Source organism: Hesperophylax consimilis, chromosome 3 (genome assembly GCF_061612785.1).
Source record: "Hesperophylax consimilis isolate HC1 chromosome 3, BYU_Hcon_1.0, whole genome shotgun sequence".
NCBI classification, from domain to species: Eukaryota; Metazoa; Arthropoda; class Insecta; order Trichoptera; family Limnephilidae; genus Hesperophylax; species Hesperophylax consimilis.
Window position 1 is genome coordinate 29677572 of NC_142838.1, and position 22570 is coordinate 29700141.

Here is a 22570-nt window from a genome sequence, read left to right on the forward strand (position 1 = left end):
AATGTATGTTTACAACAAAATATTAATAAAAAAAATATTGCTAAACGCACTTTTTGAAACTATGAACTGTCAAAGTCAAAGCGACAAAAAATGGATCGGATAGTACATGTGTCTAAATCACTCGGACACTTATGACGCCGCATTAATAATTTTTATACGAAAAGAAAAAAATCGTCAAAAAATTACTTTATTTCAATATTTTAAACTAATGGACCCGCAATGCTTCGCTATTGTCTTTCTCGGGCGTCTATTCTTCCACCATTCTCTACTGTATATCACAATATTACTATTAAATTCTACAATACGTCGACTTAAAATGCCTCCGTATCTCATTCATGTGCAGAGATATTGCGTTAAGTATTCCTCGGGCGTCCCCGACTTCTTTTAACATTCAAATCACTATCTAAACACTCCTGGCACTAATAAAAACAAATTTTGAAATTCAGCGATATCGGTCGACTACTTTGCGAGCGCAAACATACGCGAGATGAATTTTTATATCTTAAGATTGTGCACAACATGTATCTTTGTAATATTATAATCTGAAAGGGTTGTATATCGAAAATTGGGATAAGTTCAAAAACCGCAAATCTATTGAAAAATAATGTCAAACGGAAATATTTCTAAATTAATCTTGAATCTGACATCTGACAGATCTTTTAAAGTAACTAAAATCTCAAAAGACCTCAAGCGTTTTAAAATATTCATTGTTAATTACTTTGTTGTGAATTTATTCTCTGTCATATATTTTTTCAATTTCACATAACTACTGTACAAAAATATGTATACATATATGGGACGTGTGGGATTGCACTAACCTCCCCACATCCTGGAATTAAAAAAATAAAAAATAAAAATAAATATAGAAAAAAAGGTATAGTAATAGCAAAGCTTCCTTGCAGTCTTAGTAGAACAAATATTCAATAGCAAAATGATGAAATGAGCAGACACGTTCGAGTGGTCCGCCGAAACAACAATTGAAATGGTCTCTGGCCGTGCCGGTCGGTTGAAACGTTTCAGCGATTCTAGTGATTATTCCAACTGGCCGCTCCGAGCATGCATTGAATATGAATACTAACGGAGTTAGGACCCAGGGAGGGGTCGGGAGATTGGACACTGACCGGATTTCCAGTAACTGAGATAAGAGGGTCACGATAATAATGAAACAAAAAACATACATCGTGAGCACAGGAATAAGAGGAAGTGTATGCAAATTAGAAGCGAACACTGAGTAGTTGATGAAAGAAGTAAACCATTCTAACTGACTCGTTATTCAACTTCAAAGATTAATATGTAAGCCGGATTACACTCTCTTAAGGAAGCAAATTACAACAGACAAACCTTATCTCCAAAGTCAGGGGCGTCGTCACTGCTGAAGATATTGTGGTTAGGTGCAAAATAAATTAGTTTACCTATTCGTTATTTTATATTTTGGTCCCCTGCACAGAGTGTACACAAAAACATATTTTAGTTCTGATTAGTACGCAGAATTCCCTCACAAATCTGCTCGGCGGTTTAGGTTCTAGAGAATTGCAAAGTTTTCAGAAATTTCTCCAGATTGGCTAGAGAAGTTTGACTGAAAATTTCCCTAGATTTAGTACTTTTCCCTAAAAGTTATTCCCTAGATGTAGGAAAAGATCCGTCTGTGAATTCTGCGCATACCAAGTATTATTGTACGTACTCATAAAGTACCTACCTTAATTCACCTACGTTCGTAGTGATTTCAACGTTTCGTTTGTTTTATTCTATAATAATTAGGTTTTGATTGTTTTACGTGGTCGTCTTGTCGTCCAAGAGGTATTTTACGATCTTCTGTCGCCATCGTTAAAATATAACGATGTACCTGGGCGAGATGTCGTTAAGTCAGTGGCAGAATAATCAAAGAAAGGGGCAATAGACGAGAATAATAATAGCTATAACCTATAAAATGCTGCCCAACTTTTGGTACCCAATAATTAATTTATATTGCAAAATGCAATTTTTCGGATATCATTAATTTTGTGAATGGGGGGAAACTGAAATAACGTGTCTGAAATTAAAATTAAAACATTAAAACGATAAGATATAGTAGGGCTTTTTAAAGTGTCTCATTTACAAGTGCAGAACGTGGACTTGAAAGCAATAACTCACAGGACCCACGTCTATCTACTATGTCTACCTACACCTAGGAAATGTGGCCAACGCCACCTTTGGCAGATACATACAAAGTAGGTTCTCCCTCTTGCGGCGCACAGTGGGTAAGATTGTAAAATTAGCAGGACGAATACCCATGATTTATTTTATAATATTACCTACTGGATACCTTCAGTATTCGCCCTGGTGAGGCCACCGTTACATATTTATTAAAATAAATTACTTTGTATATGCGAATACTATTTAAATAGTGGTGCATACAAATAATTTAGATTCCAACTATAAAAAAAACAAACAAGCAGTAAAAACGACAAAATAAAGTGTACGAAATCAGTTGTGACTGTAGTGTATTTGGACCTTCCCATCAACGTTCATGTTTTTATTAACTTACTTGCTAGTTGGGAGAGGCTCAAGGGCGTTGTGCGGCCCTTCTGTACAAAGCTATTGAAAATAACATTAACGAAATTGCGGAGAGATAATAAAAAAGATAACGGTCGCAATTGAGATAGATCCTCTATCCAGATCCTCTATCCGGGACTAAAACTCTACCAATTGAGCTACCGAAATTTAATTAAATTTGGTAATTTTTATCAATCTCTTATTTTAATTTAATCCATTACTGCATAAATTTACTGTAGTACTGCATAAGAAAAAAATCCTCGAAATGGTTTAAGCCGTGTTTGGTGACGAGATTTCAATAGCAAGGTCCTCCCAACCTTCGTCTTCCCCATCTCCTTCCCCTCTCGGTTTATTTATCTAACAACATTCCACAAATAGAGAATGTCATAGTTCCAGTGTGAGTGGGCATTTGAGACTATAATTATGATGTATTAGAGTAGTCATGTTTACATTTTTTAATGTGCTTGTGACACTAGCGATATCACGTGTTGAAACGGGCAACATTACATTTTTCTCAAATGTATATAATGTTTAGTGTTTATTTTTCTTTATATTTGATTACTGACCAAATAACCTTTTTGGCATTTATATTAGTTCCCTGACCCTAACCCACTGTGCTGGGCCTGCCCGATCCGCCTCCGTAGATCGGCCCCAAACGTTACTTGCATACAAATTTGACCAACACACCCAACATTGTACGTTGTTAACACAGTTTCCTATAAAACTAAGGCATACATTAATCACATCACTAGGAACCGAGTATATTACGCTACTCCATCATGCTGGCACACTGGAGAATCTATCTTAACCTGTAACCTATACCAACTACTTTAGGGCAAATTTATGCACTTAAATAATAACAGAATCTGGGGCACATTATGTAACGGCTTGGTAGCGAAAGCGAAATAATATAACGGCGTTTATTTCCATAAACAAGTAGCCAGCGGTGGTTGTTTTCAGCCTTACACCGAAATTCTAAAATAATTCTGACCCAATTCAAACTCCAAACAGCGTCGGTTGAATTAAGCCACCCAAAGCCCGACAATAAATACAAAGTACTCGTACGTGCGCTGCAACCGCTGCAAAGTTTATTCGATACAATGAAGGTAAAGGCAACAAATAATAATATAAATAAGATGAAAAATCAACAAGCCTTGTACAGAATATAGTAATTACTAAGATATATTATTACTGAAACTATTGATTATCAAACTAGATAACAAACTAAAGGCGGATACTATTATTTTTCAACCGCTTCACATATTCACCCGTTACTCCTTTTTTCCAATCCATCCACTTTTTATGATCAAACCATAAACGAGTCCCTTTCATAATCTTGTTCGTAATTCTTACATCAACTATACAAAGTTATCTGATTATATGACATAGTCATTTGAAATTAATAATTAAATATCAAGATGCGAAGAAAAATATAAAATGAATAACACATATCTTACCACAGTCAGAAAATTGATTATATATAAAGACAAGTAGAGATTAAACATTCATGGGTCTTATGCCAAATCACTATTTTGATGAATCTTTATGACGAATTGGTGAACATTATGAATACCAAAAAATATGCTTTAGATAAATTGAAGGTTTTCCTATCGCTTCGATTGAGTAGAATACAAATAAAAAATAAATTACTAAATAAAAAATATAAATGTAAACTACTAAAAAAAATATTTTTTCAATAGAAATGTATGAACGCATAAAGGAAACAACTTTAAAAAAATACATTATTATAGCTAAGATTATCTGTGACAGTTTCACTTGATTAACTTTATTGCTTTCTTATAAAATTATTTAGAAAATAAATAAAAACCAGTTTTTTGCTTGAAATCGAACGTTTCTAGACTCCGTTTGTCAAGCGATTTTAATGCCTATTACTTACAATATAAGGTATACCAAGAATATACACATTTTTGGCTTGTAGCTTCCTCTTAAACGAGAACATTCAATTTTCGCAATTTCAATAAACGATGAAGTAAGGAAACTTTGTTAGTCTGAAGTAGGAATGCTAGCGAGTATGTGACTATGAAACTCTAAAACTCCATGCAATTACACGTTCTCAGACTGACCGTTAAAGCTGTAGTAAAACTCCTGGGGAATTCCTAGCGATATGTTCCTAGCACTGCGCTTTTACTTTAATCTTAATTCCAATGGAAGCTCTCCTGCAGTATCCAGGGATTGAATGAAATTATAAATGCTCAACTACTCACTTTTCGTTCTATGGACGAAGACATTCTGAATACTGAAACGCGCTGCTAAACTGTAAGGCGTAGTTAAAGCAAAAAGTTTATGTAAGACCAAAAAACATTGTAATAAAAATGAACGAAATTCCACGAAGGAAAAAATATAATGTTAGTTTTTCTCTGGGCCAATGTTATAATAACATTTCTGAGATTTTTTATATCAGGGAGTGCGGCCACTATTCGTGACTCTCTTCCCACCTATTTCCAGCTGGGCATTGTATTTAGCTACCAGCAGCTCAGAAGGCAGTATCATCCACCCACCCTCAGACTGCCACGGGGTTGTTTCGAGAACTCTGCCATTTTGGAGAGAAAACATCGTATATTGTTTTACGCCGCACCTGTAGTAGTGTTTTTTTTACAAAAAGTTGCTATACAAATTAGCTTATAATAAGAATTATTAATTAGCTTCCTGTCTGCAGGACCAGCCGTCAATGAGCCTAACAGTGGGGAAGGGTATATTTATTTATTGTTTTTGTGTTTAATTCGTAGAACTCCATTTAATTTTTTTAAATTTAATTAAAATCAAATTTAATAATATAATTATTAAGTTCTGCAAGTATTTTTTGGTTTTTGTTATTGTTACAGCTGTTTCGGCTTTCAAAGCCATTTTCATACTGTCAAAAAAAAGGGTATATTTATGTTGCCGAGAAGTATTGCTTCCGATGTAGATATTCAAAGGAGAAATAATTTCGATTCTTGAATAACTGACGAGACATTCACCGATGCCTTCATAGCTAGTCATAACGGATTTTTATTTTATTTTTTTATTGTTTAACTTATAACATTGTTACATTGTACATAAAATTAGGTAATAATAAGTAATAGTGTAAAACATATGTTGTTGAATTTCTACTCCAATGAAGAGTGCTAGCTCTTGAGCTTGGCGTAGGAGTTATTTGACAATTATTTCATGTTTATATCAGTAATTAACATTATTACAGTACAATAAATATAAACTTAAAAGAGGATTGTGACGTTAATTCAGTGTATTAAAATTATTATTAAAAATACTTAGTTCGGTAACTCCGGTTCAATGAACTCTAGAACTTTACTTTGAATTTAAGCTTAATTTTTTGTTTGTTTGAAGAATCCAGACAAACGATAAAGTAGCTACCTAAAATACAAAATTTTTAACAGAAATAATTTTCAATTCCCATTTTAATAAATTTAAATTAAATTTTATTAAATTTTAACTGCTTTGTCGGGAATTCAGTGCAAATCAAAATCTTATATTTTGATGAGACACGAAGCGTCATAATTGGTTTCACTTTTTTACCTCCATTTAGTCCAATTTGACCGACAACGCTCTAACGCCGAACGACTGGAAACCACCTCTCGCGTGTTAATAATGTTTCACGAAAACAACATTAATATTATCGGTATAATTTGAGAATATGCTCAATCTCGATGACACTAAAATCACGACTTAAGTAAATCATAAACCAAGACATAATATTGGGTATGCCATCCGGGTGAAAATTGGCAAAAGTACAAACTGAGAAGCTGCAATTGAAAATAAGCTCAAAGTCCAAGTAAAAACAACGCGTAAAACAAAAGGTTGGGTACTGTAACAAGAAGTGCCGCCCGCGGAGACTGCGTGGTATCTCGCCCTATATATTATTTCCTTGGTATATAAGTATATATACACCAACAGAGGGCGGGAACTGGGTCACGTAGTACTTCCAGAGGTGCATCTCGCCCGGACCCGGACCCCGGACCCGGGCCCTTAGGAGCGGGGAAGAAAACCTTTCGAGGGACACGATAAATCAGATAAATAAAGGGCGCGTTGGATGAAATTCGACGAAAAGCATGGAATTCGTATAATGGCAAAAAGCTGGGAGCAGATGCTATCCGGTAAATTCATCGCAAAAAAAAATACCGCGAAACATTTACGGGAAAATTAGTTGCTATTGGTTTTTTTATTATTTTTTTTAAACAATTTAGTACAAATGATAGCCAAGAATTAAGGAAATTAAATAAATTAGTTAGGTTAGGTGAGATTAACTCGGTACTATTAATATAATACAAACAGACCTTAGATATTTTATTTCATGTATTGTGTGTGGTGAATTTTAAACGGTGATTTTTCCGCGATGAATGTTCTTAGAACCGGAGCAGACACATTCAATGATATAATAACGTTATCCTTTTTCTTCTCACATTGTGTACCCTACAAACAACCTGTTGCCTCTTTTTTATAATTGTTTTATCATTTCCCGAAGTGATAGACAGAGAGGTTGGAACGTCTTGATCTGTCTTCGCACATTCAATCAATGTGCTGTCTCATACATACGCTTATTTACACCAACTCTTGACATGACACGAGGATTTGCCCCTTGTGTCACAATATTCGCTTTCTCGATCCAATCGCTCTACTTGCCAAACAATATAATTGGTATCAAAACTAATTGTGAACAGCAAGAACTTTACTGTATTTGGTTTCTATTGTAGTATGTATTGCATTCAATACACCCTTCAATCAATTTAATTATCAGCCCCATACTTCATACACCCCCATTTTAAATCTTTAACCCCTAGAGCTTCTGATATTTTCAATGTATTTCTCTTAGGCGAAGAGTCAAAATGATGATTGCACGGGAAATATTTTCGCATTACATTCGATTCCAGATAAATCAGCTGTTTTTAACGTAATTCGAATGTGCATGTAATATAAAAGTTATCGTCACTTCACTTTTTTGTTTTATATATAAAAAAAATAAAAAAATTCCAAACTTTGACAAATATAAATCTATGTTGCTTCATAGAATTATTTCATATTTTTTCATTTGTGTACAAACTGAAAGCGCTCTTATCTAACATTTTTAAAATCATATATCTCACCGTAATACAGGCTGAGAGAAATATCTCCCAAAAAGACTTTGTGTGTTGACGTCTGGGAGAAATATCTTCCAGAATTGCTCTAGGGGTTAAAATAAATCATGTAAAGCATATTCGGATTGATCGATTCGTGATACCGAGTACTCGTACTTAGAATGTTCAAAGCTTTTCGTTTTCTTGATTTAAACTGTGTTTAGAAAGTATGAATAACTAACGGCTAATCGATGAACGGTTCAACCAAATAACACGAATTCCTTTAAATTCTATTTGTCTTTTCTCACTTGGCGGTGTTATGATCTAAGTAGATTCGCATTTGCAACGCCAGGTCAAGGGTTTCAAAATATAAATGAAACGATAAGATCTCAAGAGGCAATTAACTTGAAAACGAGTTGCTGAACTTGCATTTTGCAATCTAAGACACGGTGGTTTAAGATTCCGGAGGTAAAATAGTAAATACGATAATGAAAATGTGATTGAATAAACAGAACATTGAGAGATTTAAGAGAAGAATATATTATTGTAATTATTAACTTATTCAAATTATTACATTAATACAAACATGAAAATGTAATACGACATGATGCAATAAAAATAGAAAACATGAATTTATTTTGCAATATTTTTGTTCCCTAGTCTTAATGCACTGGTTTTGAATTTGAAATACTGACCGGATGTGAACACATTTGCAGAACAAATAAACCTAATTTTGCTATGAAAAACTTGGTACGTATATACGATCTTCCAAGGTTCGATATCTGTTCTTAATGTTTGGTATCTCTTCGAAAGGTTTGGTATTTCTTCGAAATGTTTGGCATCTCTTTGAAAGGTTTAATAAGTCTTCCAAAGGTTTACAAACTCTCCTAAAGGTCTGTTATGTCCTCTAAAGCTTTGATATCTCTTCGAGAGGTTTGGTATCTCTTCGAGAGGTTTGGTATCTCTTCTAATGGTTCGGTATTCTCATCTCTTCTATAGGGCGTAGGGTATTTTCGCCTCCTCTTCTCCGCCCACCGCCTGCGTATACCGTTACCTGACCAGACACAGTTAGATATCGGACACAAAGAAACAAACATTATCCACAGATGTTGAAATCATCTCCAGCTAATAAAACTTTTGACCTTTGTAGTTTTTCTAGCGGTGATACGTGATAAATTCAAATTCTTAAAACTAGTTGGACCACTATACAAGTCAGTTCAATAACAACCGACCGGTGTCAATAGTGAGGATCTAGTAATAGTAAAATATTATAACAATAACATACTACCTACGTAACGTACATAATCCCCTAAATAACGTGGGGTTATGGCCAAAAGTTGGTAACTTACAAAAACATGTTTTGAAGTACCTAAACTAAATTTTAATGTTTATTTTTGGAATAACTTTATTGAGTAAAACCTCAAATTGTAATATTTAATTATTCAATATTAGCGATTTCTAAACGAAAATAATTAAATATTACAATTTGAGGTTTTACTCAATAAAGTTATTCCAAAAATAAATTTTCATCCCAGACTTGTAGAAAAGTCAATAGATGTCGCACATTAAAATAAAAAATAAAGATAGGTTTATCTAAAAAGACGCTGTCTAGATTGCATTTAGTTCGGGTTGAATCTTTTGATCATACATAAAGATAGTTGCCGATAAAAATGTGCGTTGAAAAATTGAAGACAATGTTGGAAGTTCTTATTCGAAGTATGATACAGTTAAAATGTGACCGAAGGGGATAGGGTCCTATTAGCTGGTAAAGAGCGGTGCCCCGGCAAGGCAAGGGTTCTGGGTTCGAGTCCTAGATGTGACCGTATCCTTTTCTGATTTTTCTGTTTCAGATTTTCGTTTAGAAATCGCTAATATTGTCTTCAATAATTAAATTTTAATGTTTGAACTTCATTATATCGATCCGGTTCGTGAAAAATGTTCGATTGACCCAGCTCTAGTTGAAACCTCTATTTTTGTTGCATGAGTAGTATAATGAAATAGGGGCAGGTTATGTTGTGTTATAGCGGATCACTTATTAAAAATAATATATAATACAGCCATGAAAGATTCATCGCTGACAAAAGTTAAATAAGACGCGACATCTGAACTTTGCTGAGCGACGAACTTTGAATAAAATATAAATCATTTGAGCTTTCAGATGCCAAAGTTCAGATATTAAGTCTGCAGGAGGTCAGCCGCTTCCCGTAGTAAGCTTAAACTTAAGCTTAAAGTTAAGACTATAAGACCTTAAAAGGTTAACAGAAGAATAACAGAATTTCAGCTAAAAAGGTCACATTCTTTGATGTATTGTTATGTTCGTTGAAAAACGAAACTCACTCTCGTTAAGCCACAACATTACCTACTTCCCACGCATAAAAATAAATTACAACGACGACGTAGCTTTAATGTTAAGCAATTTCACGCACAATGTGAATGGGAAGAATTAACAGTGAAAATTAATTATAAAAATTGATGGGCCTTGTAATTACCTAATAAAGCTTTTTCAGAAATCAGAAGGTATCCATCGTTAATGTCGGCAATCACAACGGCCGAATTCAGTACATGCTAATTTTATTTATATTGCGTGGGTGCATAACTAGGAAGGTAGTTACGTGAATCACTTTTATTTTTGAAGAAAAATAAATCACATCAAAGCACTTGTACATAATCAACATCAAAGCGCTTAGAAAAATGATTCAGCGGTGTGTTGGTATAACAACTTGCAGAGGAACGGAAATTGCAAAATGGCGAAATTAATGTCAGCTTTTTTGTCAAGTGTTTTGAGGTTTTCTCCTCAATAATTTGCTTGGATAGGTCCTACAAAGTCGGAAATGTATGTCGAAAAGAGATATTTCTTAATATCAAAGAAAACATTTTCAGCTGTTTTGGATGTTTCTCATAATACAGGTGGGGCAAAAGAAATCACCCTATGTTCTTTTGCTGTAATATTTTTTTTATTATAAATTTTGGTACTGCTTGTGAAATTTGTTCAATTGTTTGTAAACCGATTCATGTCTTGTCGATTTGTATTCTGCGTTTGTTTACTTCACAAATGTCAAAACCGAATTGACATTTGGCGCCATTTGCAAAAGTTATAGCGTTTTCCATAGGGTGATTACTTTTGCCCCACCCTGTATGAGCAAAGTTATCGTATCATCAGTTGGTCAGTTTACGTGGGCTGGCTGGAACACCAGAAGCGAAATACATACGAATTTCACAAAACAAAAAGCACTGTTTTGATTTATCTAATAAAATGTAATAAAATAAATATGATTAATAAATTTCACAGTAAATAAATAGTTCTTGGTTTTGAGCTGAGATACGCTACATCATCCTTCTTAGACTACCATGTCAACACATATCGGCCTTACAATATTCATGATCAGAGCAGAAGTCACGGAATAGGGAGAGCCAAATGGCGCCTGGAGCTCCTTGAATTTTGGCTCCTTAACCAAAAAAAAGTGATACGTCTGCTATTTTCTAAACAGTTTGGTATGGTTAAATCTAGTGTTTTCTGCATTGCAAAGTTTCCCACAGCCGAAATAATATAGTTGTTCGATCCAATTATAGTGCCATTGATTATTCAGGTATGTTCTTCATAGCGGTCTACAAATACATACGTATTAGACTTTGAGTCGAGAGAGGTGAGTACGATTGCAGAACAGCAAAACCGTATAAGATCGGTTGAAGTAATGAAGGCGAGCACAGTAATTAGAGACTGATAAATACGGCGAATCGAAAACACTTCGCCGGAACTAGCTGCATAACAAAAATAAATAATTCATAGTAAGCAAAGTAATTAGTTTGACAATCACGTGACGACTCCCAGGTGAAACAATGGCGGCTCACACGACATGAGGTGATACAAAAAATATAAACTGATAGATACAAGCCCACAGCCCACGTGCTGCTCGGCAATCAGCCATCAGCCGTACATAACGACGTAATCGGCCGTAATAAGTAACGAGAGTACGTAAGCTCAATTACTCATTGTTAAGAATGTACGTACGGCACGACCGCCTTTGTTGCAGAGCAATGCAGAGATTGCGATACCCACGGTACACAGCCATAGGTCCACACCGCACTGAAAGAACAGGAAAGCAGAACCGAGCGGCTGCGGTGATGTTTTTTCCCAGTCACTCGGCCTTACCTCAGTTTGGCATGCTTATCTGCATCGATAGCATCTCGCGTGCATTTGTTTCGGTGACCATTTGACCAACCCCCAATTTGTTGCAACGTTACTTTATCTTTATTATAAACAGAAAATCTGTTTGTGTCAGCAAAAACTTTCTGACGGAGAAATTTGCGCGATTTTTCCTGTCTGGAATTTCAAGGTTCGCAACAATTTTCAGATTGCAATGTTATTTACATCTTGAAGTAAATCTTGAAATATAAGACAAAACGCAATATCATTATCAATTGTTGCAAAAACGCACAATTCGTTTCAGTTGAGTCGGGACGTATCACATTTGGGAAGATAAATTCTAATAAAATCCATGAACTTTAGTAGCGCCCAATATGAGATTTGTTCATCAAAGAACATAAATATACATTGATTAAATAAATACAAGAATTAATAATGGCATTTCCAATTACACGTTTTCCAATTATGTCCTCTGTGTGCGAACTGTATATAAATTTCTCTGATAGACAATGAACAGTGGTTGTCAAGAACACTTGAGGTGCTTAAATAGTGTCGGTTTTTCAGAATTCGCACCTAACAGATAAAGATCAGTATTTTAATAAATCCTTGGGTATAAGATGTGCTGCACAGAAATGGGATAGGTTTACGTATGAACATTTTAGAAGCTCTGGCAATAAAAAAATCAAAATAAACAATTAGACTTGTCAAAAAGCCCCATTTTAAACGAATTCCACCCCCACCTACCCCTCGCCCACCCCCGGCCAAAGTTGATGTTCTCTCTCCCTCTTCTATCTTACATATAAATACACTGGAACTCTGTTATTGATTTAATAGGTTTTTATATAAACCTGATGAAGGTTCAGAGTGAACCGAAACCGGTTGGTTTTATATATTGAAAATATATACAATAAAATATCATTAAAAACAAAGTTATTTTATTCTGATTACTATGATAATAGTTTGTCTATAGTTATAACAAAGATAGATCACGCTAGACATATATTATATATTTCTACAGCGCCTTTGAGGTGATTTTTACAAAAATGGCGCTATACAAGTCATCCAAATATTATTACATAATTCCTTATTTTAATGGGTCAATTTCAATCATTATACTTCAAGGTATATAGCATCCTCAAAGAAGACCTTTTGGCTTACAGAAAAAAAATATATCTACTACAATCGTCGCGTAAAAACATTCACCCCGAAGGAACGCAAAGTAGTGTTATCTTACCTTTTGAGGCGATTACGATTTACAGCAAGGTTCCCCATTTACGGAGAATATTTTACATAAATTCCAGTCAACGATAAGAAATAACCATAAACTGTAGAATAAAATAGCTTGATGTTATTATGTTCAAAATTGCCCGCGTCATTAAATTCACGGTTCGAGGCTTCCTATACAAACGCATCGCCCGCGGCGTTAGAGGCATAAGTCTAGCCGAAAATGGCTCACAAATTTACGTAAACGCTCAATTTCTATGGGCCAGCCAATCTGTGAGCACGTAATCTTGAATAATCAGTCGTAATGTGAGAAATTGTCTCACGATTCCTGTTCTTATTAAATAAATTAGATTTTTTAGCATAATATGCTAATACGTCGTTTACAACCGATATGCTCCCAGAAAAATAGCGTTAAACGAACCAAGAATTTTATTCCAACCCATACAAATAAAAATCCCTTTTTAATAAGTTGATGACTTGTTTATAAAATTTGAAAAATGGTTACGTTGTGTTGGAATCAGTTTGTTGGATCATTGTAGGAATGAGTTTGAAATAAGATTTACATTCCTATGGAAATAGAACTCTTTGGATGAATTTAATCCCTTGGGGTTAACAGTAGGTCGGTTAACGTTATGCTACGTATACATGCGCGAATCGAACTGCTGAACTGAACCTCAACTTATGGGAAAGGATCAAAGCAACCGCAAATGGCGCGAAACGCCGCTTGCAGTTGCTTCGTTCCTTTGTTTAATTCGTGGCTCGGTTCCCGTTTAGGTTCGCAAAGGTATACGCACCATTAAGTAAGACTGTTTATTTGGATAAGTTCCTCATTGCAAACGGAATCTCCATAGCATCTTGTAAGGTTCTCAAAACCAAAAATGCAGTCTCCTTTTAATATCTGAATGAGTAACAAAATAAATTATGAAGTTAATCAAAACCGAAATGTAATCATGTTAACATACAAAACCCGGTTTAACTGCGCCAAAATTAACTATGGAATACGAAAATTCGTATCCGTAGAGCGTCAGCGTATCCAATTGAGACGCAGACTGCGCAGCTCAGCTTATGTCCGCACGGGCGCTGGTCGTTCGTGAGAATATCGAATTCCTAGTACGATTCTGATATTGAAATTATTTTTTTAATATTTGGCTTCGATTACCTGAAAACGCGAGATTCTCATGGGGAATTTCAGTTGAAGTGAGAGTTAAATGACATTAAGTTTAAAAACTATTAACATTTAACACTGCCGCGTGTCTTATAAATTTCAGAATAATTCGATTAATTTCTCAGCCATGCTGCAATATAACGCCAACGTTCTGCTCACACCTTCTGCTAAAACTGTGTCGCGGTCACAACTGGGCGCAGGACAAAGAATACGCGAGTCTGCACCGCATGCGCCTGTACCGATGCGTACGGCGGTCAATACTCCTTCATCCATTGCAAAATCTGCGTTGCCCTCCTATGCGCGGAGCTGCGCGGTCTGCGTCTCAGCATATGCCCGCCCAGACTTACCCTCGGCATACTACAGGTTGAGGCAGCTCGGCATTTAAAAGGTTGATTAAGTTTACGGAAAAAAATCGTGTCGGAAAAATTATTCATAGATAACCATATTGTTTTCTTGTTTTTGCCAAGTTTGTTTTAAAAACAAAAAAAGTACGTAAGTAGGTACAGCTACTGTGTTGAGTGATCTCATTCCACTGCAAAATATTGGCCACCTTACTGTTAAAAGTGTTAAAACCACTAAAGCTCACCGTGGGATTAACTTTTTCTTTCTTCTTTTGTGTTTTCAATTCATTTCGCTTCAATTCGCAGAGCTGAGCATTCCAAGGCCTTTTCAACAATTTTGTTAAATAACAATGGTATCATCGCTCTCCCGTAAAAAAACTGTTTTACACCAACATGGAAATGTTTTGAAATAAAACATTAATAAAAAGTTGAGCTTTTAAATTGAAAACAAGATTTTTCTCGAAAAACTTAACTGACGAATAATTCATTACTGTAGAATTGTATTGTAGAATATTTTCTCAAAGTCGAGATTATTATTTTCCCAGAAAAAACCGGTAATTGGGATATTTACACAAAGTAAGAAAATAATTTCATTCGGGGGAAAAATAGTTAATTTATTTTATAGCAAACTAAATTATAAAAGCATTAATGGCATTTATGTTAACTTTTAGACCAAACATTTTGTTCATTTTAATGTAATAAAAGCATTATTACATTACCACGAAGATGTAAAATGTACAGTAGCGACGCCTCCTGACAGCATTGCTAAATAATTATGTAGATCTGTGATAAATTCCATCCAACACATTTGTATGATTACAATCACATGTATCTAACGGAAAATAATTAAAGAGGACTCGTTTGACTGTAATTGTGCACACCGATAGTATCCCCTCTTACCAGGGTATCATGTGAAATCAGGAGGTGAGCAAATAGTGTTCTTACCAGCGTTTTCATGAGTGCGGAGAGTTCTTTGGTGACAACAGCGAACTTGAAGAAGGCGGCGCCTATGTCCGGCTCTATCTCCCTATCCTTCCCGGACATGGCGTTCCCCCCCAGCCTCTCCAGGGCCCGGGAGAGATACATCTCATTGTCCACATGAGCTAAAACAAACAAACAAACAAGCAATTAGTAAGAGATTTTTTTATGATAATTATTGCTTCGTAATCTCCAGTGACTAGTACGAGTGCAGTTCGGCAGTTACTTCGGGTTGCAGAATGAGAGGTGAAGATCGCCCCTCCGATTAGAGAGGGCACCAGACGATGGTTTTTTATGAAAATTATTAATTAAGTAAGTTATTGTCGACTCTCACAAATTCTATCAATAAAGTATTTATTTATTGTTTTATATTCATTTTCATAGATTTCCATTTTAATTTTTTAAAGATAATAAACATATTTATAAGACTCGATTTAAAGACATCTAAAGAATCGAAACTAACAGTCCACTATGGAATGCTGATACCAACCCTGCTTTTGGGCATGTAGAGCGAATAAACGAAGTAAGGAGTGTAAGGAGAATACGTGACGCGAATGTGAATGGTAGAAGGAGTCGGGGACGCCCAAGGAACACATGGCACCTGAACCAATGAACCAAATACTTGTGTCGGGCTATGTCAAGAGTCAGAATAACAGAAGGGCATGTGCAAGACGATGTATGAATGTGAATGAAGCAATAAGTGTGTGCCGGGACCTCAGGAGTGTATCCCTCTAAAGGATTTAATGGTTAATTACTTAGATATAAATAGATCGATTGCCAGTGCCTTCACTGAACTTGCAGTTAAAACAACCGATTATTTAACACTGCAGAAATCTGTTTTATTATTCACCTTGGCGCCATCTAATGGTACATTTGCAAACCGAAACGCGAACATAGCCACGAATTACGGGAAAGGAACGAAGCAACTGCAAGAGGCGTTTCGCTCCATTTGCGGTTGTTTCGTTCCTTTCCCATAAGTTGAGGTAAGTTCATATTGAACTCGTTTTGACGAGTTTAAAAATCAAAATATTTTTCTGCGGCGGAGAATATTTGTATTTTTTTTAAATTTACTGGTACTCTTCATTCTGTCATCCATTTTGTATTTTGTAAGCTATATATCTATTAGTTTAATTCAGAGTTACCTATTGGTATTGGTATTGGTATTGAGGTCGTTGATGTTGATGTCCACCTTTTACGGCCGGAGCTGTAATACTTTCAAATGCATTCTCTTTTACTTGTCCTACAAAAGTGAAACTTGGTAATATAAGTCGTCTTCTCATTCCGATGCATCTTTTTGTATCTACCTGTCGCGTAAACTTCAACCTGTTTAGGCAGATTCCAATCGTGCACTCTCGCTTACTTTAACGATATAAGAATACTTGTATATTTATATGTCTATCTATATAACTAAAAATGCTAATGTTCGTTTATTCAAAATCTTAAATCTCCATAAGTTGTTAAATGACTCCTTTGAAATTTTTAAATAAGAACATACGCGTTTGTGTTTATAATGACGGCCGGCATAGTCCAGTGGTAACGGCATTGGACTGCCATTCCGAAGGTCGCGGGTTGGCGTGCGCCAATAAATTTTATTTGATTAATTTGTGTTATTTCACAATTAATTAATTAAAATAATACATAGTATATTTGCGGCACGTTCCAGAGTGGAAGATACTACCAGTATCGCCCTGGTGTAAGACCACCATTCAGAATTGAAACGTTGCTCCAAATGGCTTTAGCCCTGTTTAGTGACTAGATCTGAATAGCCAGGTACTTCCCCACCTTCCTCTTTCCCTTCCCCACTTACCTTCAGCCTCACAACATCCCCCAATTGGGGATGCCATAGTCTCACTGGCTCCAGACGGGAGCAGTTGGGACTCTTGTGAGGTATTCACTATAAAAAAAAAAATCCATTTATAGGTTTTATCTTTTGAAAAACAGCGTCATCTGTTGGACGTAAAAGCAATTATTTCTCTATCTGCACAGACAGACTGAGCCACAGCAACGCATGGCGGGGAACAGCTAGTAGTATATAATACTACCCGGTTTTTTTTAAATATGATTCAAACATTCTTATTTTTAACTTGTTTCAAAACTCCAGTCATGATAGAAAGTACGATGCGATCCGAACATTACTGGGTTGACATTGAAATTCTATACTGAGCAATCTGCACATTTCGTTATTTTGCTGAAAAGTGAAAGTTCCAAAAGTTATCATTCTATAAATTTTTCATGTAAAGAAAAAAAATGGTATTTTAAAAATAATGATTTTATGCATACGCTCGAATATATTCGAGTAAAATTATTATCTGACAGAAAGGTAATATAATTTTATAATACGTCGTATAAAATGAAAAAGTTCCCAGTCTTTTTTGGCCCACATATTTTTATCACCAGTGACAGAATTTCCATTGTTAAAATGAGGAGGTCGCGTTATTAAGTGTCCATTTGCCCGCGGGTAATCGTATTTCACGTGCCCAGAAGTTAATGTAATTCACTGAACAGATAATCGCTAGAAGTGTGATCTGTGCCGATTTAAAAGAAAACTCATGTAACCAGTTAACTAAACGGCCCTCCACACTAGCGACCAAATTGTAGGAAAATTTTGATTAAATCTGAGATTTAATCAAAGATCTTAAGCTATGGAAATCATGGCAACATGAAAACTGCTGGAAAATGTGTTTACGTTAGAGTAGCATAATAATTGCATTATCGATTTTTTTTAGCGATTAGATCAGCGGCGAATTCCATTTTTTAATACTTTTACAAGAATGCGGTCTTTAGTGCAGATGGACGATAAGACCTTTCGACTCCTAGGTCCCAGAGGTGTCAATAAAATGCTATATATACATATATTGTAAGTGTTTTATTCATTTCCTTTTTTGTAACAAATAGAGATTACGATATCCTCACTAGAATCTCCCTTCGTGAATTTAATTTAGATATTATTAAAATTTTGTATTGTATGTATTTTGTGGATAACACGAAGTAACTATAAATTTATTATGTAGTATTTTTTTCTGAAATAATTAGAAGCATGTTTTTTTAGTGCAGTTGAGTGGTTTCGGTTTCATAACATTTTCTATTTCTGATCTCTCTATATTGTGTATCCAGCTTTTTATTTGAAATTTAAATGTTATAATATTGTTATGAGTTTTGAATGAGAGTGGGATTTTGTTGTAGAGTTAAGTACCATAGTATAGGAAGATTTTTGCATAAATATTGTATTTTGAGTTGCTTGTTGAATAAGTGTTTAACCCTGAGATCTAGTGTTTCTAATATAGGTGTTAGTTGTTATTTCTTGTGTTTTGTATTTATGAATGTAAAGGAGTATTGCTTTAGAATATGGTTGTTTAATTGGCACGATGTTAAGATGTTTTGTATTTATGAATATAAAGGAGTATTGCTTTAGAATATCGTTGTTTAATTGGCACGATGTTAAGATGTTCTGTATTTATGAATATAAAGGAGTATTGCTTTAGAATATCGTTGTTTAATTGGCACGATGTTAAGATGTTTTGTATTTATGAATGTAAAGGAGTATTGCTTTAGAATATGGTTGTTTAATTGGCACGATGTTAAGATGTTTTGTATTTATGAATGAAAAAGAAGTATTGCTTTAAAATATGGTTGTTTAATTGGAACGATGTTAAGATGTTTTGTATTTATGAATGTAAAGGAGTATTGCTTTATAATATGGTTGTTTAATTGGCACGATGTTAAGATGTTTTCTATTTATGAATGTAAAGGAGTATTGCTTTAGAATATGGTTGTTTAATTGGCACGATTTTAAGATTGTTGAAGATTTCGTCAGTGACTTTCAGAATAATTTTCACTGTGGCTTTATTTAGTAATTTTAGGATATTGGCAATTGGCAACAGCTCAGTAGCAAAGAGCCATGTAGATCTTGATTAAGTAATTTTTATACCGAGGACATCTTGTTGGTTTTGGAAATTAATTATTGAAATTGTTAATTTGAAAATGTTTAATGAATTTCACCGAAAGTAAGGAAAAATTGAGCTTAACCCCCGAACACGCTCACAGCAAACTTCTTTCGGTTCATCTCTTCGGTGGTATTTCACATGTCCAGAAGTTATTAGTGTAATTGAATAATCAACTCGTGCGTCGGCATGCATTAAGTCTCGTCAGCTTTTAAAAGGGTAGATACCGTTTGATATATTTCATCAAATAAAAATAATGAAAACGGTTTTTACTGAACCATCAGCTCACTTTCGAGTTCAGAGTGATTCTAACTACCTCCACATTTTTATGTCGTTTTGAAGAGAAATTATTTCATACCGCAATCAGTTTTATTAGTGTTAATGGACTTTACTGGAATATTAAAGTTGCTATCCTCCACACAAAATCCATTAGCCGGGTAAATTTAATTATTTATCAATGTTCCTAACAAAAGCGGTCAAGTAATTTCTGAAAGGTTCGTCAAACTTAACAATTAATCAATTGTCACGCAAGGTTATGTTCACCTTACAATAATATAAGTATTTTCAGGCATTGTAGTTAAAAATGCATTAAGGTGCTTCGGGCTTTCTTCAAATGTATAATTTTTCAATGTTTTAAATTGTAACTTATTATGTTATGCACCACGCGTGACTTCTTCGGGGCGTGGGATGTAATAGCTATAATAAAATATATCAGGTGCAAAAAAGACAGGAACAACAGAAAGACTAAGGCTCGGGTGTTTCAAATTCCGTCACAATTATTAGTGGATGATTAAATCTAGAACATAACCATTACGTTTGAAGACCAATTGATCAAAATCTGTAAAGAACATCGATATTATCATGAAACACCCTAATCTAAGATGGGTGAGGAAAAAGGGAAAACTAACTTGTTAACTTTAATTGATCAACATTACAATATTTTACTAATATTGAAAGAAGAGCAAATGCAGGTGTAACTAACTCTTAAGTTAACTCTTAACATTAAGGGAGGGCAGAACGCGATTGGCGCTAACAAAAAATGACAAAAAGCGAAGCTAGCAGTCCACAGTGGAATGTTGGGACCCACCCTGATGTTTTACAGTGAGGCATGGAACTAAAAGAGGAATGATGAAAGTAGACTGAATGCTGTAGAAACGAGATCCCTGAGGCGCACGGGTGGTAAAACCATGCTTGATCGTGTGAGAAATGTGGAGATCCGCAAAGAATGCAAGGCTGATGTAAGCGAATGGGTAAGATGAAGAAAGGGACGATTAGATGGTTTGGGAATGTAGAGCTAATGAACGAAGAAAGGATTGTAATGTTAGTTATTTTCCTGGGTGATTTCTTAATTTTACGTGCTTCCAGATTAACCTTTAATTTCCAGTAAATTATATTTGAAACAGTGTCAAACAGGTGATTTCAGACAGATTATAATCTTTAGGGATTTATCAATCTATGAGTATTATTAAAAGGCCGAATAATTGTTTCACCAAAACATATTTTTTTTTTTTTTTTATTTCTTTTTATTTAGGAAGCAAACAGTCGTACAGTAAAAATTATAACAATAAACATTCATATGTTCTAGACCAATTAAGTTCCATTAAATTAAATGTAGATTTAGTATTTTTTACCTACACAACATATTAAATGGCAAAAAATAAACATAATAAAGAAATACATAAATATAAAAACAAAAAGAAAAAATACAACTTTTCGCATAGTTATACTATTCACTACGGGTGATAATAATGTACTTTTCACAACAACAAAAAATTGAGTAAAATAAAAGTATTTTAATTTATTAATTTATTAAGCTGAATTTTATATGATATTAAGTTATGGTTGAAAATGTCAACATCTCGTAAGGCATTGTGAGTTTCACAGATACGTACTATTACAGAGTTTTGCGCGTATTTGGATTTACAATGTGGTATTCTAAATAAATCATTCGATCTGGTGTTTTGCTTGGGGCAACGAAATGCAATCCTTTCTAAAAGATATGATGAATCAACTAGGCAGTTTACGATTTTGTGTAAGAATAATGCATCAGAGATTTTTCTACGTTTATTTAAAGTGACAGGGACAAATCGATGGTCACTAAAACGATACGATAGGTGTTTCATAAATTTGTTCTGAATATTTTCAATGCGATCAATATATGTTTGATATTGAGGATTCCAAATTACTGAGGCGAATTCTAGTTGTGACCGTACATATGACATATATAATAGAATTAGGGTGTGTGCTACCGTAAAAGGCTTTGTAATTCGAATAATGAAACCCAATTGCTTATAAGCTTTTTTTAGAATATTTTCAATATGATCCCTAAATAACATTCTAGAATCTAGTATTACTCCAAGATCTCTTATTGTTTCTACTCGTTGTAGAGGTACATGGTTTAGTTTGTAAGTATAATAAATTGAATGTTTTTTTCGTGTAAAAGTAATAACATTACATTTATCTATGTTTAGATATAGTTGATTGTTTTTGCAATATTCCTCAATTTTACCAAGGTCTTCTTGTAATTGGTCGCAATCATCTATGGAGCTAATACATTTATATAATTTCATGTCATCAGCGTAAAATAGGAAACAAGAATTACTAATAAGACGATTCATGTCGTTTATGTATAAAATAAACAAGAGAGGCCCTAGATGGGAGCCTTGCGGTACCCCTGAGGGAATAATTATAATTTGTGACATGTAACCTTTTAAAGCAACAGCTTGACTTCTATTTTTAACATATGAAGAGAACCATCTCAGAAGATTTCCACATATACCAATCTTCGAGAGCTTGTTTAACAGTATGTCGTGATTAACTTTGTCAAAAGCCTTAGAAAAATCTGTGTAGATGGAATCTACCTGTTTCCCATTATCCATAGAGTTAAGAACAAAATCAGTAAACTGTCCTAGGTTCGAATCAACAGATCTGCCTTGAAAAAAACCATGTTGATGCGGGCTAATAATAGTATTTTTGCATAAGTCAAAAAGTTGGTTATACACGATTTTTTCCAAGATTTTACTTAAGATACATAGTTTAGAGATAGGTCTATAATTTTCAATGTTGTGTTTGTCCCCCTTTTTAAAAACAGGTGAAACAAAAGCTTGTTTCCAAATGGTAGGAAATACACCTTCTTTAAAAGATTTTTGGAACAGTAGTGTTACAGGAGTAACTAG

General features: G+C 34.5%; 1 protein-coding gene across 1 annotated transcript in view; it reads right to left on the minus strand.

Moving 5' to 3' along the window:
- Nucleotides 1-22570, minus strand: part of Asap (ArfGAP domain of ASAP) — a 225499-nt gene that overhangs the window by 82294 nt on the left and 120635 nt on the right. The window contains exon 3 of the mRNA XM_089650226.1: nucleotides 15421-15578. Within this exon, the coding sequence (XP_089506352.1) occupies nucleotides 15421-15578 (158 nt within the window). The remainder of the gene's footprint in view (nucleotides 1-15420; nucleotides 15579-22570) is intronic.